Raw genomic sequence first — 20833 nt, forward strand, 5'->3', positions numbered from 1 at the left:
ATGATGGGCATTACTCGGCTCGTTACGGAATAATTTACGAGGTGCGAACCGCGGGGGCGATAATCCAGCGACATTTACATCCCAATAAACATTCCCGATACTGGTGGCGGCGCGCGCCACGGCGCTTGCCCGCTTCCCTCACGAACCTCACTTTTACGGCGTTTTAATTGTACGGCCGTAGTCTAATTGGTTCGTAAAACGTCCGAGTATCTCGTAAAAGACGTTTATGATAACATTCTTGTCGTTCGTACTCGCAATCGCGTCATCATCGAATCCACGAACAGTCTTGGGAAACCTCGGACCGGTTCAACCTGAAATCCACGAATCCGTACGAGAGGGAAACACGGCGTTCCTTTCGCTTCAAAATATTTCCACCGTCTCTTTCTCTCATTCTCTTTCTGTCTGATTCTCTCTCTCTCTCTCTCTCTCTCTCTCTTTCTCTTTTCATTCGTTTTTCTGTTCGTCTGGCTTTCGCGAATCGCACGTCGATCAAACGATCTTCCGTCGTAAGAGTCGATTCGCAAAGACCGTTTTCGGCAATGACGATAATCGCAAGGTGCCTCGTTGATGTTGGTCGTTTGAACGTCTGAATGGATCTGGCAGCGTTAGTTCGCGACGAAACACAGAGGTGGCGGTGCACGTATCCCCAGAAGCTGTGGGGGCGCGGTGAGGGCCGGAGGGACGGAGCGGAGAGGAAAGGAAACGTTGCGTGACGCGCGTGGCGTGCAGCTTTCGCTCTACCGTACGGTGGCCGGCGGTGTCCGTATCCGCGGCTGCTCGCGTGTTTTCACTGGTGGGGGTAACGCGGGGCGGCGCCTAACCAGTCATGGGCGTCGTTCCAGCTTGGAACTACTTTCACATGGCGTAGGAATTTTCGCGCTGTGCCGGCGTGGTACTCGTGACGAATTCAATTCTGATTGGTCCTTAAGCATAACCTCCTCCCTTGGCACCCTGTTTTCTTCCCCCTCCTCCTCGCAGTCCGATCTACGCGGGCTAGCACCTCTCGTCTCCCTCTTAGCTGCCGCAATTTCGCATCTTATTCCGTCTTTCTCTTTTTCTTTCTCTTTCTGCCGCTCCTTCGCCGTTCCCCTGCCTTTCTCTTTCTCTTTACCTTCGCTTCGGTGCTCTCGCGTACCTCTTACACCCCAACGTAGCGGCAACGTGTATTCGTCTCTTTCCGATGCCATCGGTTATCCGCCGTTTTCGACCCTTTTATTTCCTCGCGTCTCGGCGATCCTCTCCTCGACTTCTCTTCGTGCTTCTTCCGATCCGGTGGATCTTCGTCGTTTTCTTATCTAGTTTCGGTGGCTGAAACGCAAAAACGCGTACGTACAATACCAGGCGGAGCATACCAGCAACGTGTACGAATTTAATCTCGCGGCACGTCGTTGAGTTACTCGAACGATCAACAGGGGGCGCTGCGTAGTCTAATCGAGAGGAAAGGAAAGAGAGAGGAGCCGGTGTGGTAGAGAGCAGCGCGGCAGAGACGAGACGAAACGCGACGCGTTGTCGAGAGGTGGAGCGAGACGGATCGAGAGGGCGAGTGGATAAGCGTGGAGGGGGCGTAGCGTGCGGGGGAGGGGGAGCCGAGCGACGACGGAGCAAGCGAGAGAAGTCGGTTATCGCGTCGGAGAGGGGAACGTCGCGCGAAAGACAAGGAGGAAAAGCAGCGCGCGTTCTTCGTTCGCACAATAGAGTTAACCGTGAAGAGTGTGCGCGCGCGAGTGAGACGGTGGCGGCTCACGAACGAAGAGAGGGAATGATAGTGGAAAAGAGAAAGAGGAGAAACGCTGGGGCTGGCGGACGAGAGACGGAGAGAGAAAGAGCGAGGTAGAGCGAGAGAAGAGAGACGGGAAAGTCGGTGGTGGAAGGAAGAGAGGTCGACGGTGAAAGAGAGAGAGGAAAGGAGGCGAACGAGCGAGTAAGAGACGGAGGACGGTACAGAGTGGCGGTACACGGGGCGCGAGAAAAGCGGTAGTGTGCCGTGGACCACCGCACTGGCATACCGTGGTTCGTTACGATCCCCTTCGTACGTCGCTTCGTACCGAACCTCGCAGTCATCAGCGAAGTCACATTTCGGCTAGTGCTAGTGCAGTGCGGACAGAGTCGGAGCGGTCGCTTCGGTCCTTTTAAAAAGTACGACCAACGTTTACGAGACACGCCACGGGGCCCCGGGCCTGTGTCACCGATAACACAGAGAGAAATATCATATCGCAGAGAAATCATTTCGATACGATAGACGCACAGAGGAGAAAGAGAGAGGTCTTTCGCGAGGGACAGATCGTCGCGTGCCGGCCGACCGAACCGTCGACGGGCGCGCACGCGGTAGAGAGACCCACAGCCAGTTTTATAGCCCGTCTTATTACCCCGGTTTATTGCGTCGTAACGGTTTAACGATCATCGCTCGTTTCCACTACCTAGACCGCCGGTTTACACTCTTGCCGGTAGCGGTAACCATAACAAGCCCATAAAAGCCCCCGCCGCTGCCATGAGTCCCATTCGGAATTATACATCTACGGCCTACTGACATTGACACTCTTGGGTGCAACCGCTTATACCTACCGATGACTTTTATGACCTCTTAAAACGGTTTAATGCCCATTTGCTTGTCCCTCGTCGACGCTGTCACCTGTCGCCAACCGCGTCAAACAGCGTATCGGTGCTCGACGCGACGCGCCTACCTCACGCCTTTTGGCGCGAACCACCACCGGACACACGGAGTAGGAACGACAGCGACCACCACGACCATCATCTCGACGATTCTCGTCTCTCGTCCAACGATCGTCGGGCTGGCTTTCGAACGGTGAACGGACCTTTTCCACCAACTCGGAGAACGCGAACGAGTTATCGGGTCGCGCGGAGCATGGACTCTTAACATCGCTCGTGACTAGCCACGCAACGAAACGCACGATCGTGTACTCGTTCCTCCTTTTTCCGTCCTCTCGAAGGATTCGAAGAGATCTCTACGGAGAACAGTCGTCTCGCGAACACGAGGCCCTTGCCTTTTCGCCTGCTCGCTCTCGCGTGTTATTTTTTTTTTTTGTTTCTCGAGTGGCGGTGTTTCAGTGCAAGTGATTCAAAATACCCGGGATAATGAACTCGTACTTTGAGCAGACTGCGGGTGGCTTCTACGGAAGTCACCACCATCAGACAGGAGCCGCCAGTCAACATCATGATCCCGCCACAGCCGCGGCCTATCGAGGTTTCCCTCTCGGTCTGGGTATGTCACCTTACGCATCTACGCAGCATCATCATCACACGTCCTCGTCGTTGGGCATACATCCAGGCGGAGGTACGAACACGAGACCACCTCAAGATTCGCCGTACGACGCGAGCGTCGCGACGGCCTGCAAACTTTACTCCTCGACACCGGAGGCGACCGGACACACCACCTCTTCCTATTCGACCACAGCAACCAAGGACTGTAAGCAACAAGATCAAGCATCGGCGCATCAGAATGGTTACGCTGCGGTGATGGCAGCCGCGGCCGTCAAGGACGTTTGGCAGTCAGCGACCTCGGGGTCGAACAGTCAGAGCAATTCGGTGGTCCGTCCTTCGGCGTGCACTCCAGAAGGGACGCGGGTTGGTAGCTACGGTGGTCTCGTAGGCGGCGACCCGGCATCGAGTCCTGGTAACAACAGTTCCTCGAGGTCCCTCACGTCGTCCTGGAACACCTGCAGTTTGAACTCGTCCGCGAGCCAACCGGTTGCCACGCAACTACATCAGCAACCCACCAACCATACCTTCTACCCCTGGATGGCTATAGCAGGTGAGTTTACATTCATAAGTTCTCTCTCTCTTTCTCTCTCTCTCTCTCTCTCTGTCTCTATCACTGTCTCTCTCTCGTCCAACGATTATCATAACAGCCGTGATGAAATATAGAGAAGCGACCATACGATGCTTAGGGGAGAGAGAACAGCAGCGGGTCGGTAGTGTGTAGAGAAGGCCACGTGGTCGGGAAAGGCGTGGTGGATCGAGTTTACCCAGCTCCATTATACGCCAGGCTAAATCGCCCTCGTCGAACGTTTCACGGTCAACGTTCGAGTCGCGTGAAACTTACGCATCCGATAGTTGGTATCGCGTCTCTGCTCGATTTTCTTGACGATATTTTCGTCTCGCGTCCTTCCATTGTATTTCGTGCAGGAGGGAAACCCGGGACCGGGCGCGACACGGGTTTCAACGCGAGAACTTCGCTCTATGTTCGCTAACCCGATACATATCTAAACAAATCATTCCAGCCCTTGGTTCCGTTCTGAAAAATAGAAGACACGAGCTGTATACCATTGTCGAATGTAAGTTGCTGTTGTGTTGTTACGTCGAAACTGGTCGTAATTTTTTTCGGTCGAGTCTATTTGTGCGTCGATTGAAATACGACGTATCCGTCATGAAGCGTAGCCGAGATAACGGATTTATAGTTGGCAGCCGACTAAAAATATTCCGTTGCCTTCTGCGCGAATGAATGCACCGCGTGCCAGGGGGGACGGGGGTATCGGTAATAACTAACTCATCCGCGTGAAAGCGACGTGCAAAGTGACACTCGGAGTTATCATTAATGTGTGCGCGTCTGCCTCTTTGTCCGAGGAGGCGCCTCTCTCGAGCGCGCCTTCTTTCCACCCCCCGGGGTCGTTGGTAAAAAAAGCGCGCGCACACGGTCTCCATTTCACATTCGAGAATTTCGTCTCTCGCTAAAATTAATCTTGCCCGCATCTTCCATCGATCTCGAGTCTCTTAGTTTCGCGTATCAATTCGTAGACTCGACCGTGAGACGTACGAGGCAAGCCAAATGGCTTTTTCGATTAATACAATATGTTAGCTAGAATACTCGTTACGTTCACTGTTAAGTATTTGCTAAAAGTAGAAGATCTATTTCCGATCTCTGCGAAAACCAGAGCGAATCGTAGTTCGCTACGTGTCATGTACGTTCGGCCGTTGTACGTTTGCCGTACGTCGTGTATTCTCCTGCAGTTCGCGTTCGAACGTTGAAAACGAACGTCAGATCGTGGAAACTCGGTCGTACAGCGATAAAGTTACGTCTGGTGGATAGATAGAATGGAGTCAAGTGCGTGTAAAATCGTTGGGCACGTCGAGTATAATGGGGAAGCCCTCGTCCAATTGGGGTTCAAGTGCCTTCCTCGTCGTACTCACCCCTCCGGAACCACGAATTCCGGTAGTCAGCTGTTTCTAGCGATGTCTTTGTCCCCCTTGCCGAGAGCTTCCCTAGCATCGTCTCGCTCTGTCGTACGCAGAGATACAGACCTCTCGAACTCTATCTCGCTTTTTCGACGCCGCCTATTCTCTACACCAACTCAGCTGGGTCTTAGACCGTTCGTCTTTCGTAGTTTGGTCCTCTCTTCTTGCCCCTGTTACCTCTTTTTCTCCGCGTTGCCGTTTCACTCTTACCTACGATGTTCTTCTCCTAGTCTCCTTCTCGCGCCCTTTGGTCTGGTTTAAGGCCCCGCCGTTGTACTCTTCCTCTCTTTTCTGTTCTTTTTTTTTTCTTTCATTTCCTCCTCCCGTAGGAGAACCTCTCTCTTTATGCATACAAAAGGTGTACAGATTATTTTATGAGCTTTCGTGACGTAGGCGCGTGCTTATTCAAAGACAAGAAACGGGATTTTATTGAACGAACCTTATTCTTTACGTCCTTCTATAAATACTAAATTCAACGGGAGAAAGAATTTAATATTCAAGAAGGCGGCGGTGTTGCATCGTTCTCGTTCCATCTAACGTCAAGTTTCGGCCCCGGACCGGGCTCACGGCCCGCAGGAAAGAATCCTCTCAACCGGGCGTCGTTTTGCTCGCGTATTCCTGAATCAACTCGGCGTCTTCCATTCAATAACTGCAACAAGATTTATAGTCGATGAATCGTGCGGCTAGCGCGCGCGCACACGCTCGTTTTTCGCTTCTTCGATCGACAAAGCCGGAAAACGGCGGTTTGCCATTACCTTTTTTGCGTTTATCGCGCAGGAGACACGGAAGATTTAATCGTGCGATTAGAGAGTGTGCAAATCGGGTCGACGATACGACGGAATGCGGCGATCGTAGGAGGAATCGTAGGAATGGTAAAAGGCGATTGATCGGCTAGCACTCTCGTCGAACAGGTTTCTCTATGCTCTCGCGAATCGAAAGTCGTTGACTCATTTAACACTAGCCGGCAAGTGCTCTTCAACATCGCCGGCTACAATCGATACACGCGTAGCAAAATTTATCGATACAGGATTATGGATTATTTCGTCGTAGATTAAAGTCTGCTGGTAAATATAGAGCCATCAATGTCCTCCACCGGTGTTCGTTGCTATGGCCTACGATAAATAATTTATCTTTATCGACACGCACCTACGGAACCGATCCATCCACGAGGGCTATTTGCTGTCGGTTTGCCAAACACCGTAAAAACACCGATTATAGAAACGACGAAGGACAACTATTTACTACCTTTGCGTCAATAAAGATTTCTGTCTCCACGTCTTAAAAAAAAAAAAAAAAAAAAGAAAAAAAACAACTCTTTTCACGTCTTGTTGACTTTCGAATATCTCGCCTGAAAATTTAAGGCGCGAGAGAAATATGGCCCTTCCTTTCCAAGGTGATAGTTTTTCAAAGTATCGTAGAAGGAATATGAGCGTAGTCGTCGTACGACAAACACGTAAGATGATATACCTTATAGGATGATTTATCGATCTTCTAACGGTATCCACGTTAAACGTCATTGGTTAGTATAGGATAAGTGATTGAAGAAGTGATTATGCCGCCCAAATCGCACAAATCAGCAACGATAGACACGGTATCATTAACTTCGTTTTATTGCGGATTGGTGTTACGGGAACACGATCTCGGGACAACATTAACGCTCTTGAGAGAACTACCGTGCCGCGTACGCCTCACGATCGGCCGAAGAAACTTGATTGCACGGAATGCATTTGTATCATTGGCCGTGATAAACATCAAAGGGTACACGCGCTTGAAATTCATTGTGATTTATGGGTGCCGGCGAAGCGTCCGTATCGCCACCGTTTTCAGATGTAAATGTCTCTCTTATTAATGTTGCGGTAATGAAGCAACATAATATGCTATCGGCTGTATAATGAATCGTCATAGATATAAAGCCATGCTTTTATTTGTATAGACAACGTTTACTTAGATAACGTTTTACGAAGGAAAAAGAGAGAAACGAGGAAAAGAAAGAGGAGAATCGCCCATATCTATCTGACAATTATCGCGCCGTAAGATTGAACGGTTAGTTACATTTATCGAGCACGTTTCTCTTCCACTGGATGGCAATTTTACAAGACGCATAGACCCGATTCACAAAAGGCTTTTCCGTGCCACGGTATCAGTTTCTGGGGCTGTTTTCAAATGCAAGGAAAATTTATGGCCCCTCATTGAAGGGTCTGGCCCGTGTCTACGAGGTAATTAGAGGGCGTGAAGACGGAGCTTCGAATACTATCTCTGTACATCCCCACGGTTCATTTATTTTCTGTAAAACTGCCTCGTCTCCCGACGGCGTTCTTCCTGCCAACGGTAATTCCAGCTGTTATTCCGTCGTCACGGTGCTTCAGAAAGATCGATAATCCATCGATGTAATAAAAAGAAAAAAACCACGGATTCGATTATTTAGTTGTTTTCACTAGCTTTGTTTAAACTCTCTGCTTCTCACGTTTCTCACAATTTCGATTTTATGAATATTAAGCATAATGCTAATTTCATAAATAAGGCATAGGTGTTTCTCATTATGGACTCAACGGTAAAAAAATATAAGAAAAAGAAATATCGACGTTCTTGGCAGAAACGTACCGTGAAGATCAAATCGTCCGATAATTCAACCCTGCTCCCTCGTAAGGCTGACCCTCCGAAATTGATTAAAAAATGCAAAATACGTGTTAGAAGTCCAACGAACCGGTATTGTATATCCGTGTTCTTTTTTTGATTTACGCGCATCGATATCGCGCGGTGGTTATGGCGGTCTTTATTGGGCGGTTCGTCTAGTCTCGGCACCGTGTACGAACGGATAGAGAGCTAACAAACCTTGAACTCTTGTGCCGAAGCAGTGGGATTCCCGCGTAAAAGCCACGTGGTCTCACCCGCTCCTCTCTTCCTCTTTCTTTCTCGCTCTCTCTCTGTCGGGTTGGAAACGAGTATGGTGCTACTCGACGATACGACGGTTGCCAGTAGGTGTTACGTACCTCGGGGAGCAACCTCGTTCAATATAAACCAGCTAGGAACAACGCTGTAACCGTAACGTTGACGTTTACGACGACGAAATCGTGGCTCGGCTCGTTTACCCCTCCCTCTTATGTGCCTCCGCGCTTACCGCTATCGTCGCTGCGAGGCTCGTCGGTAATACAGAGCACATATCTTTGTGTGTATCGACCAAGATCGTTCCGCGTCTTCGTGTGTGGTAGGAATGTTTTGCTGGAACAGAAACACGGGCAAGTTCATTGTACAAATCATTTATGGGCGGAAGATTTTTACGGATTCGTTTCACGCGACCGGCTAATTATCGTTTGCTGCCGAATCGTCTCGTAAATAACAATAATCGACTCACTTTCTTTCCTTATTTTTCCACTATAATTTTCCCTCGTTGGTCGTTTATTTCTAACGTTTATCCTCGGATAGGAGTCTGAAAAATGTGTAATAATTAATAATCATACGGGCATAAACATACGCGTAGTTGTTTCGTATCTTTCAAAATTGTATACCTCAATGGCTGACAAACATGGCTGAGAGAACTTCCCTCTTGATGAGTGGTCGATGTTTCCGGTCGCCTCGTAACCGTATACTCACGCTTCTACGACGCCTTTTTTGCCAACCATTTAAGGCGCTAATTTACAATTGGAAAATTGAAAAGATCGGATCGTGGACTTTGCGTCGAATATAGGCGTGCGTGTTGCACGCCCGTGACCAAGTGGTTCAGCCTCTCCTACATATCGAGGCACACGAGTGACCAACGTGTGAGTGCGTGTTGCGAACGCGTGTGGTGGTAAGCGAACACTAGCGAACCTCGACCTAAAGAGGCAAGCCAAGTAGGTGCGTTCGTCGTGTATGAAGGCTCCGCAGCCCCTTTCCATGTGTTGCTCCGTTGGCCCGGATGGAGGATGACGTACGAGCCTCTCCGTATGACTTACTACGCCCTTTTCCCTTCTCCACGCCCGCCGCTTCTGCGTACTGTTCGCTCAAAAAACATTCGGGTCTCTGAAAATTACGTGGCTCTTGGCATTTGATCGGGATTCCATCCTGCTCTTCGCTCGTTGAATTCCTCAAACGCGACTTTTGCAAATGATACGCCCGAAGAATAGCGAACAATTTCTCTCTCTCTCTCTCTCTCTCTTGTAAGTATTCTCTCTTTCGCTGCAAGTATCGCGTAATAATTATAACATTGTCGTTGAAATTTTCTAACGTTCGTTTATTCGCGTCGAATTGTTGTAATCCGTTTGCACGAGAAAACTTTATCCAGACTAACTGAGACCACGTACGTACGTTAGACACGTCAAAAGAGTATATTTTCCGCGAATTCGTGATTGGAAGAAGAAAGCTGTGTAGTCTGTTTTATATATTCAACGAGAGTTAAATGCGAAGGTTGTAGTTAACCGGAAAAAAGTCGTTTTTTGCGTCATCGAACGTGTAACGTGTGCGCCTGCATCTCGTCACGAACGAGGGTAGTAACCTTTTCGTTGTAAATTTCCTCTTTTATACTAAGTAGAAAAATTTAAATTGTTGGTGTTTTACTCGGGAGAAAATAAAGATAGAGCAAAGATCCTCGTGAAAATAGTTTTAAATCGCGCGAGATTACAAGCTGTTGTTCGACATTCTCTGTACGTAACATTTCGTTGATTGATTTTTAATTCGCATTGATTAACATGCCGTGCGGCAGTGCGCTCATTGTTGCGAAAAAAAGGCCATAGTCGGCCATAGTGAGACAAAATGCCGTAGAACCGTGTCATTAAAAGTAATTGTAAACATCGATCAAAATGTATCGGGATATTCGCAATTTGCATATGCCCCACCGCATAATTTCACCGCGAACCCGAGTATCGTCGATCAACTTTTATATTTTGCTGCGTTATAACGTGAAAATTTTCAAGAGTATTAATCACCGGCGTTGCAGATTCACCGCATGAAAGCGTAATTTCTGATCGGTCGAATCACTTACATCCTGTCCCACGTTTTTCTCTTACCGACAACGTGGTTTGCCGCTTATAAAAGTTGGTAATATTATTTCACGCAATTGGTAACGCGCTGGTCAACGTTCACCGGAACTTTACACGCGCGGAATAATCGCCATTCGGTTTCGATACGATCTACCGTCAGTTACCGGCGAAGATTATTTCGATCACTTACCGTAACACGTAAGAATATTATTGCGTCGATTATCTCTATTTCTCTTCGGATAGAAAAGAACAGCCTGATGTTGCTTCTAACCTATCCCTTCTTCTTTGGGATAGCGTCGATGAAGACGATGCGAACGCCGCGAGAGTAAACTTTATTTCCCATAAAATAAAACAAACGATCGAACACGCTGTAAACATGGAAACAAAGGTAGGACGCGGCAGTATGTTTGCATGGCGACAGGGGCAGGAAACGTATACGAGCACGATTATAAGATAAACAGAGTGATATTAGCGTATGAACGCTACAGCGGTATCTCGTTCGAGGATCGAGAGAAGGACACACTCGTACATGTGTTGCGGCAGAGGAGGTGGATAGGCGAGGCAACGAACGACGGCTTGGAAGACGACGATCGTCTCTGGTTGCGTCTTTATCGAGAGGCCGCGAGACACGGACGTCGTTCCAGGACGGTAAACGACACAGGACTCGATCGTAAACAATAGGAATGGTTTATCGGTGCCTACGAGCTGCGTGGAAGAAAAGAAGCGAAGGAACGTGAGTGGCGCGTAACGCGCGCGCAAAGCATAGGTGCTGATCGCGCGTTCAGCCGGCAGCGTATAGCGGCTGCCTACCAGGGTTCTCAATTTGATGGACGAGCTGTTCGCATGTACGAACTCGTGTGCGCTGGCTCGCTTTTACACACCGGCAACAGCTCATACGCTATCCGACTGTTTTGCAAATTTCACGCGGGACGAGTTATCGCCGTCGTGGCCCGGGATTAATCCTCTCTCACAGCGTGCCGTTTGTTGTCAATGGCTATTCATCAATTACCCCGTGTTTCTGAGATTGTTGTTTCCGCGAAGAACAGAAGAAGACAGCCTACCGAGTGGCTCGGTTCGATCTCTATCGATCACTATACCACGCTACCGGCTAGACTAATGGACTCGTGTGTTTTGGCAGGAAAGAAAACGACTGTAAACCATGTCGACGAGACGTATCTCATTGCGCAGAATGTTAAACGAGAAAAAGCAGGAAACGTTGCGGTGGGTGGAACGCTAAATAGAAGGACAGGAAGGAAAAGGGAAATTCGTTCGATCGCCGGCTGCAGATTTCAAGGCTGCTGACAACAGAAACGCCGCGCTTTTGATTGGTTCGGCTTCTTGCTCGTCTATATAGCAGACTGCCATTTCACTGCTCCAGGCTGAGATAATGCATACTTTGGATCGGCCGCGCTTCGTAGGCACGAAGAACGTGTTTAGGTGCTCGACGATCGGAACGACTACACCGCCAGACAAAGGATATGTATAGCTGTGTGCCCGCGAGCAAAGAAGGATACGAGGCAAAATAATTGAATCAAAAAGTGTTCCTGCTCACGTTTTTGCGGAATACTTGCCTTTGCCGTTGCAGATGAAGACGTACCTCGTACATTTCCAGCGTTCGCCGTTCAAACGACAAAAATAAAATTACCATGTAGACATGAACGTCCGAGGAGGGAAAGACGCATCGGCATCCTATAAAGTTCTCGTAAAGCGTCGCGCCAATCGTTCGAACACTTTCGCACGGACTACAAAAACGCAATTGCGCGTTATTTATTAGAGAAGGATAGAGAAATGGTGGATTCGTGGATAAAACGAACAATTTACATACATCGAGTTGGCTAAACGTTTCTTCTTCTCATCGATCTTCCATCGTTGCGTTACTTAGGGATTCGACACGGTGCTTCGGCGTACGTGGAACTCGTTGAAATCGATGATCGCGCCGCATCGCCACTGTATCGTACCGTTTCTATCAACGAACGGATCGCGCAGAAGAAAGGAGAGGAGAGGAGAGGCGTATGGCGTGGCAATGTGGCGCGATCGTGCGTACTGGAAAGAATATTCGATCGGTTTCTTCGCCGTTTCTCTCTCCGATGTGCCGATTTCTTGCAGCGTTTCGGCGCCATCTGCACCGTCGTCGTTGCGCCGCGTATTCAATTAATACGCGACGATGTAATCGGGACCCGTCGATACCGCAAATAGACTCGGACGTTCGTAACTCACGCAACAGTTTTTACCACGGCAAACCTGCCTATAGCACTGCCGCCTGGTCTGCCGATGGCCGGCCATTACAAACACCACCTGCCAGCCTAAGCTCTCTCGACGATCTGACCGTAAAATGCTTTTGTATCCGTTGCTCCTTGCCTTCTCCATTCCGGTCAGGTTCTACCAATCCCAAAGGCACGAGCGTAAAAAAGTTAGGAATATCGCGCAGCGGCTAATTGCCAGTGACATTCGATACACTTTATCTCGAACGAACCGGGACACGTGGTATAGCCAGCATTCGTGAATTTTACCGCAGGCAGAACGCACGAACAACGCGCTCGTAATACGCTCATTTTAACACGCTTTTGCTTCTTTTCGATTCTCCGAGTATCGATTGTCGCTTTGTACGTGTGTTACGTAACAAACCGAACGAGCTACGCTGGACGCGCGTGTCTTTATCCATACGTTCGCTTCGTATTATTTTCTCGTCGTTCCCTTCGTTACATCGATCAGGTGGCTTTCTGCATTTTCGTCGATTTCACGCGCCGATCCGTTGTCGTTGTAACGGGGCATAAGTTAGTCGCGAGAACTGAATCGAAACGTTTATTTCGTAGCTATTGACCGCCGACGCGGGTGGGAAAGGACGACGGACATAATTTATCCAGCAGAAACCTCTTGACCTTTTAAAATAATTGCTCGATCGTCGCTGTGTGCCGGAACGAAAATTTCTTAATTTTACCGCCTCTTTCCCGTCGTACGCTCGATGATGTACGATTCTATCTGGCGTTTTTAAGCGGACGCGCATAAACGACTCGTCGGCCGCTTATCCTTCGGGCTCTCTGTACAACCGTTACTACCTGCCGGCCATATTAATCGTGTTGTTCGCACAACACGATTAACAGTATAAACATTCGGCGGTCTCTTCTGTATCTCGGTTTCGTCTACGGGTAACCTGGAAAGAGTCAGCAACGAGCGTACCGTGTATCAGCGCCCTATGAGAAAAGAGATCAAATCGACAGTGAAATAGAAAGCAGAGGATAAAGAGAGAGATCGAGCGATTAATCAGTGGGATTTAATTAATTTTCTCGAAGCGCCACCGAATTCCAGATGCGTGAATCACTCCATCGACACTGCACTTCCACTCAATGAATGCTTTACACGACGGCGGTATGGGCATGGTCGCGGTACGGGAGGGGGCGAGTGTCTAATCATGCAGTCCTTTTTGTGCTACTAAAAACGTACGGACAATCATTCGTCCGTGGCGAAATTACGCATTCGTCACGTGCGCGAGACACTGCGCGTTTGTTTTATCGGTATGCGTACATGGCGCGGCGTCGTGTGTATCAACCGGCGAATAGAGGGAAAAAGAAAGACGGAGACGAGGTTAAGAGAAAAGGGGACAGAGAATGGGGTTGGGGGGGGGGGGAGAAAGAGGAGCAAAAGGAGCGAAAGAAAGAGCTGGGACAACATTATCCCGCGATTAAGAGTCTCGGTTAAGAAGCGTATAACTCAGTGACATTACGCGGTAACCGTTCAACGAATATCAACGTAATACATCGCTCGTGCGGTCGCCGCTCGTGTAGATTCGCGTGTGTACGGTCGTTTCGTGCGTGTGGGTATACGGCGACCGCTTGCACGAGATCGCGACGCGTGGAAAAGTTATGACGTATTACCTGCGCGACATATTTATTAAACGCCGGGAACGATATTAGGCCGGCGTGAACGGACATTATGAGCTTAGGTACGGACAAGCGTTTGTTGTGCACCATTAGCCGAAGAAATTTACGGCTACCGTAACACTGTCGCTCTCGCTTTGCTGCGATTTTTCTTTTCTCTCGCTTTCCCTCGCACACGCACCCTGTCCATTTTTCTATCCCCTTGCTCTGCCTATAGCGACATAGCCACCCTGTGAAAGCTGTTTCTTCCTCTATCGTGTTCCTTCTTTTTTCAAATTTACACGATCGCGACAACGAATTCGAGGACGGCGCAGCCTGTCGCGGAAAACGCGGATCATTTGACGAGGACCTTGAGCATGTTGTAATAAGACGGTGCATGCGGACCGCATCGTGTGGCGTCCGTAATTCCACGTAACGTCGTAATAATAGCGGTGGTTCGAGGAGCTCGCGCGTGCCTTTCGAGAGGCCAACTATCCTCCTCTCCTTCTCTTACACGCGCATTGGTATCGTGATTTCGAAATGTCGATCTGGGATACTCGGTTTCGACGAGTCCGTCGTGTTCGAAGCGCGGTTCCCGTGCAAGGGAAATCGTGGCGGCAGCGCCGATGCGAGTCGCGGAAAGGATCGATCAAACGAGCCAGCTCGATTTCCTTTTACCCAACCTATACGGAGAGATTGGAAGAGCAAGAAAGAGAGAGAAAGGGAGGAGATCTATATATGGGTTAATTGGAGAGTAGCCCAAGGCTCGAGCCGTCCGAGAGGGGCCCTCCGAGTCATTTTTACAGGCCCTTGTTGCGCGAGATGGTGATTTCGGAGAAAAAGGCCCGGATCTGGCCGTTAAATTGAAAGTTGGCAGAAAACGTCGACGACGAGCGAAACGATCTGCTCGCGGCGTACAATGATACAAAGATCGCCGAGCTTCGTTGCAACGCTGGTTTCGTACGACACAGATCATACCGATATCCGTTTTCTTCAAATTCCGCCGGTATTCGGCTCTGATCGACCGAAGGGAGAAATTTTCCTCTTTTACGTTTCACTCGCAACTAGCGTGCAGTCGATCGCGGATCTTGCTTGCCGTTTAACCTTAACCCCCTTGCTCGGTTCGATCACCGCTGCCACGAGCGTCGAATGTTTTATTTCACTCTGATAAAGCGCACAGCGGAACGAAAATAATTTTTTCCTGTGCGCTAATAAAATGAAGCAAAATCTACCGCTGTACGACGATAAGATTTATTTTGAAAAATATCATTCGTTTATACGGTCTCGTGCGCGTAAATGTAATGTACACGTGAAATACGTATCTGTTGGAACCGACGCAGCGTCCGCCATGCGAGACCTAGAAGGGGAAACGAGAGTTCGCGGATAACAGAGAAGCGTCGGTTTGACGGAAGGTGTTCGAACGGACACAGGAAAATGTAATAGGCTATCGTTTCTCGTTTTGCAAAACGAAACGAACGAGGCACGTTCATTAGACGCGGCGAGATCTCGAGCGGGGTCTCCGGGACTTTTTTCTCGGGCCGGAGCAGGTTTTCTCTAGGAATGCACGCAGAGTCGGTTGTTTGATTTATGGCCGTGGTTAAAAGTAGTCTTGCATCTAACCGCGTATTATATATTACAGACGAAGCGAGCCTTAGTCCGGAGCTGCGCCGACCTTACCACGTATTTACTTTTAATGGAAATCCATGTATCGATGCGGAGGAAACACCGTTTCCGGGCGTCATCTTCTCTTCCTCCACGCACGCCAGAATAGCTGCCGTAACCCTCGCTCTATGTTTATCCGCGTAAAAGCGTCAACGGCTCGTAGTTGCGCGTTACGTTCGATTATTCGAGGAAACCAAATTCCATGCATCGGACAGAACCTTAAAAATCTTGCTATTGTTCGAGTTAATATTTCACCGGGCGAAACGGATCGGTCTGACGCGATACCTCGTACCTGTCTGTCGCGCGATACTTATCGCGCCGTTTCTAAACTGGTTCTTCGACCATCTATTTTAGAACGACAGCATGTGGAATATTTTAATTGTTTTATCTATTTTCTTATATTCGTGCGAATGTATGTCCATTAGCTTGATATTCCGTAACAAATTGCCGTAATATTTTACGTTAACACGTTCAAACGCCGCTCATTTACAACAGCCTGGTGCGATCGACGGAGAAGAAGAAAATCCTCGCGAAGCTAGGGCGATCGGAAAAACGTTTTTGATCGGCCAGCGTGTTCGATCTTTATTACGTAGCACGCTGGTTTTGCCGGCCGAGGGAAAAATGCTACGGCGCAGCGAGGGCGAAGGGACGCCACGTCGAATAGACGTAAAAGTCGTTGGACGACGCCGTAATTTGCCTGGACCTGGCAATAAAACTGGCAAACGGTCGCGTAGTCACGTTCGTCCTCCAACACGACACTTTGCACGGAAAAGAGCAGCTACGCGGACCTGAGGACTAAGCCCCCTGTAAGGCTTCTTGATCCACGTTGCACAAGCCAATAAACAGGGTTTGTATAGCGACGAAACGAGAGCGGACCGTTAGCTTTTTTTTACGAGGGACAGTCATAAAACGTGCGGACGAGGCAGGCGCGACAATGAACATAACTGTTACTTTTACCTTCTTTTAAACCGAAACCGACCGGCTCTTCCGGGTTCCAGCGACGTCGCGTCGACCAGTCGAGCTCGATCAGTCGTCGATACCCAGTCGCCTTGCGTCGGCCACGTTCCCTTCTCAATCGTGTTTCGTAATCGTAAATTCCACTTATCTCGGGTTAGATCCGGCCTCGTTGATTTTTATTACGCCGACGTATTTCGTGCATACGTTCCCCTTGTTTCCGGTGGCGGACGATCTTTAACGCGATCTTTAACAGCGTTTTGGGATAAAGAACCAGGGGGATAGTTATAGAAATAACGTTAAACGATCGACTATCGTGCCAGTGTGTCCGAAGTGAATTTGCTGCGAGTGTGGACTCTACTTGAAGCATCGTCCAGCCGAGTTGATCGCGGCCCCAAGAAAGGATGGTGTAACCGAAGGGGTGAAACAGGGCCCGGCAAGAGCCGGGAGGTGAATCGTACAAATTCGATACACTTTGTACGCTATTCTTGGACAGCATCAACGCAAACGCCCGCGTTCACGCCCCGCCCACGAGGATTTACGAGAGAACGCTGACACGGTGTGCGGTAGCGAGCAGCGATGCTTCGCGTCACATGCGCGAAAGAGGAGCGACCCCGCGACCGATGCCGAGGAACGGGTTTCGTGCACCAGAGATCGCAATCGGCTCGGTCGATCTATCGCGCGATATTCCACGTTGATCAGCCTTGTTCCATCCTCAACACCGGTGGACCAACCGCTGCCAAATATTTGCCATATATTTCATTTATCTCGAGACGGTCTGCGAACGTATCCGTCGCGAGCAAACGACTCTCGGCAGCTTTACGTAACAGGACTGGATGGTCCATAGTCCGCAGGAAAAATTCCTCTCTTGCAGTTCCTTTTTCTCGTCTGCATCATCCGTGATTCATACTTGAATATTGTTAGTCGCGCATATAGTTAGTCAAAGGTCTGGCGATACGTTCTCGAAGCTAACGATTTTCTCTTGGTCGCTTCAAATGGAAAACCAGTCTGGCATATTCGCTCCTCGTTTCCCCTGCCCTCCTGCGAAATTCCTGTCGGCGGTTCGCGACGTTCCTTCGGACGAGCCGCTACTTATTGATTAACCGCGCACCGAGGTGCGTTCGATCGCGATAATCGCGTCTCGGCGGATTTCTCCGTTGCGCGGTTATCCAGCGGGACAGAAGCGGAACGACGTTTCCCGTCGGACGCTCTCTCGCCGCCTTCCAACCACGGTTTCGTGATCTCTCGAATAAATCGCTTCGTTAGCAGCTGATTCTACGTTTCGATTTGCTCGATCGCGTTCGATAGCTTCTAGTAGTACTTTGGCGCAGGACAAATTCCATACGGCGTGTAGATGGGAAAAACGCGCGTAGCCTATAGCGAAGCTGAAAGTCGGCGGATAGCTGTTCCGAGGCCGGAGAAGGCAGGCAGGCGGCCACGAAATTGCCTGTCGATTGCTCATTACTTACTCTTCGTAACTAAAATTACACCTTTCGTCGGCACCGTCTCCCACGTTGGCCGTCCGATACGGCCGATCTTGCCGCGCTCGATTTCGCGTGGAAGCGCGCCGATTCACACGCGAGCGCACGCGTTCTCGGCGGCAAAAACGTAAAACGCGCGTGCACACGATCCTATCGTGAATTTTTCAGCATTTTTCATCGGTCCGTGCTGACTTTCATTGGTCGAGAGTCAGCGGCAAGAAGACGCCGACGACGAAGACAACATCGTCGATATTATTACCGTGATAACGAGCACGTGGATCGACTAGTTGCCGCTTGCTTCGGCCTCTCCTACCACCTCCAGGGTAATGCCTTTGCCGGTCGACTCGCGCGGCTCGCTTCGCTTCGGCGTCGTTTCGTTCGGACCGACAGCCTAGCAATTTATTCGCGAAACTTAAAATTTGCGTGAAACGAAAGTGCCGGTTTCGATAGGAAGCGCTCGGTCGTGGTAGGTGTATCTCCGTCCAAGGTTCTTGCCCCTTTTCGTGCATCCCCCGTGCCTTTTCGATTCGTCGTTTCTCGTCTCTCGTTCGCCCTCGGCCGCCTTTCGTTCTTCTCTTTTCCCCTTTTGCTCCGTCGTTCCTCGCTTTTCTCCCCGTTTACTCTCTCTCGTACAACACACACACACACAACGTGGTATTAGCGTGGATTCCTTCGCGCACGTTTATTATTTTCTTCGCCCTCTTGCTTTTTTTCACCCAGCCTCTCTCTCGCCAGACTCTCGTCGTATCTCGTATCCACGTTTTCCTGTGGACCCGTTGCACCGTTCCAACGATCGTATCTTCGACGAGGCGAACCGAGAGAGACTGCAGGCCACACGGTATCGTGAAAAATTTCCCGTGCAACCGTAGGGAGACGCGCTCACTGTGGTAGAAGGGGGCCAGGCAGCAAGAAAGGCGGCAAAATGTAAACCAGTTATACCGTGCACCCTTTGGTTAAACTGAAACCAAGTGGTTTTATAGCGCCGATCCGTCTTGCCGTGCTATAACGAGTTCGTGACTCGACATAATACGATAACCCCCTAAATGTGTTGAACTTGTACAGAATCGCGCGAGCGCGCGGGTGCGCGCTGAGAAACAGAGAGAGAGAGAGAGAGAGAGATAGAGGGGGAAAGACGGCGAAGAACGGGGTAATAAAGAGTGCGTGGCGGAAGACAGGACAAACTGCCGACAGTGGCTCTTCTTCATCCTAGAAGGTGAGATAGCGAGCGTAAATCGCGCACACGTAAGAATCATTGCTTTAATCCAGCCGCCGCGAACGTCTTCCGAGTTTCTCGCGTAAAAACTAGGCTGCCGACGCTTTCGATGGTCTGGCTGTGACGTTGAAAACAAGCGGAGGAATTTCTCGTTCGGGCAATGGGCAGATTTCCTCGGTACAAGGTGTAAACGAGTCGATACTATCGCGTCGATCTAAATACGCCAAGCCATAAATTAATAGCCGATGATGACTATCTTAATGCGTTTTATTCGCACACGGCTATGGAAATTGGTACAAGAAAAGGGAGGGCGAGGAGTGGACAGAGCGGAAGAGAGGCCGAATTAACACCAGTGGTTCTTCCTTTTTCCGCTTTCCATCAAAATCGTTCTTCTCTGGTATATGGTATTCTTTATCCTTCAAGGACCATATTTCCGTTTTCATATCAGCTATCGATTCTTCGCGCGATGTACCGATCATTTCGACGATAAAAGTCACGTATTCGTGTCTTAAACAGATTATAATTAAGAGAAAGAAGAATCAAGTGGGCGCGGTATCGCAGTGACGAATCTTCCACATTAGCACATCGTTTCTGTTATGATAATGTTCAGCTTGGATACCATCGGCAAACGTAGACTCGTTCGTAAAGAGTGCTCACCTTCTTATCCATCTTTGTCCTCCAGCACTGCTAGCTCGTTTGAAAATTTCCGCGATCTCTTGCGCACGACAAATTCTCACCGTCTCGAAGAAGCAGGTTTACTCGAGGCGTATCGATGGCGAATAAAAACGATATCGCAATGGCGAAAAAAGGTTGCAGTTAAAACGAAAAGCACTGGCTCGCGAGATTATTGAATAATGGACACGGCCCTCGGGCCACGTCTGCCCGGGCTCTCTTTCTCCTCGAGATCCTGTTCGTCCGAGCTCGAAGCCTCGCTAAACTCGTTACCGCGAAGGAATGTCCTAGCAACACTGCCGATGACAATAATGACGATCATTACGGTAACTACGCGAACAATAATAATACGTTGCGACGCCAGTACACACCGCGGTTTTCTTTAAGACGTCCTCGACCAGCCATCGTCGAGTAAAAGCTTTCTCGCTTTTAGCCGCGAACTTGAGCGCATCCGCGACCGATCGATTCGCTCCGCGATCTTTCTAATACTACGTCGCGTACGCGTTTCGCGGCGAAGAAAAATCCTGGCCTGGGATAATGCAACGATGCGGAACTACGCTCGAATAATTTACATGGAACGCGTTGAACTTTCGACAAGCTGCGACAAGGTGAATTTATAAAGATACACGCGCCTAATGCGCGTTGAAACGCGTCCGATCGTCTGCTCTTTGAACTCCCGATGCATAAAGATTCGTATCGACACGCAACGGCTACAGAAAGCACTGGCTTGTTGTCTAACGAAACATTTTCTTTCCTTTGCCAGCACATTGCACATTTTTACGCATTCGCGCGAAATTTGAAGGTTCAAGAACGATAAACAATATATATCAGATGTTTGAAACGTCTAAAATC

General features: G+C 49.4%; 1 protein-coding gene across 3 annotated transcripts in view; it reads left to right on the plus strand.

Annotated features, from left to right (window-relative positions):
• Positions 1-20833, plus strand: part of LOC110119149 (homeotic protein ultrabithorax) — a 292134-nt gene that overhangs the window by 156322 nt on the left and 114979 nt on the right. The window contains exon 1 of one of the 3 annotated variants that reach the window (XM_020867562.2): positions 466-3769. The exons of 1 other annotated variant lie outside the window; for it this stretch is intronic. In XM_020867562.2, coding sequence (XP_020723221.1) covers positions 3094-3769 — 676 coding nt within the window. In that variant the 5' untranslated portion in view covers positions 466-3093. Of the gene's footprint in view, positions 1-465; positions 3770-20833 lie in introns of those variants that run through there. One more of the 3 variants, XM_048414124.1, reaches the window with a different exon arrangement.

Source organism: Bombus terrestris, chromosome 18 (genome assembly GCF_910591885.1).
Source record: "Bombus terrestris chromosome 18, iyBomTerr1.2, whole genome shotgun sequence".
Classification (NCBI taxonomy): Eukaryota; Metazoa; Arthropoda; class Insecta; order Hymenoptera; family Apidae; genus Bombus; species Bombus terrestris.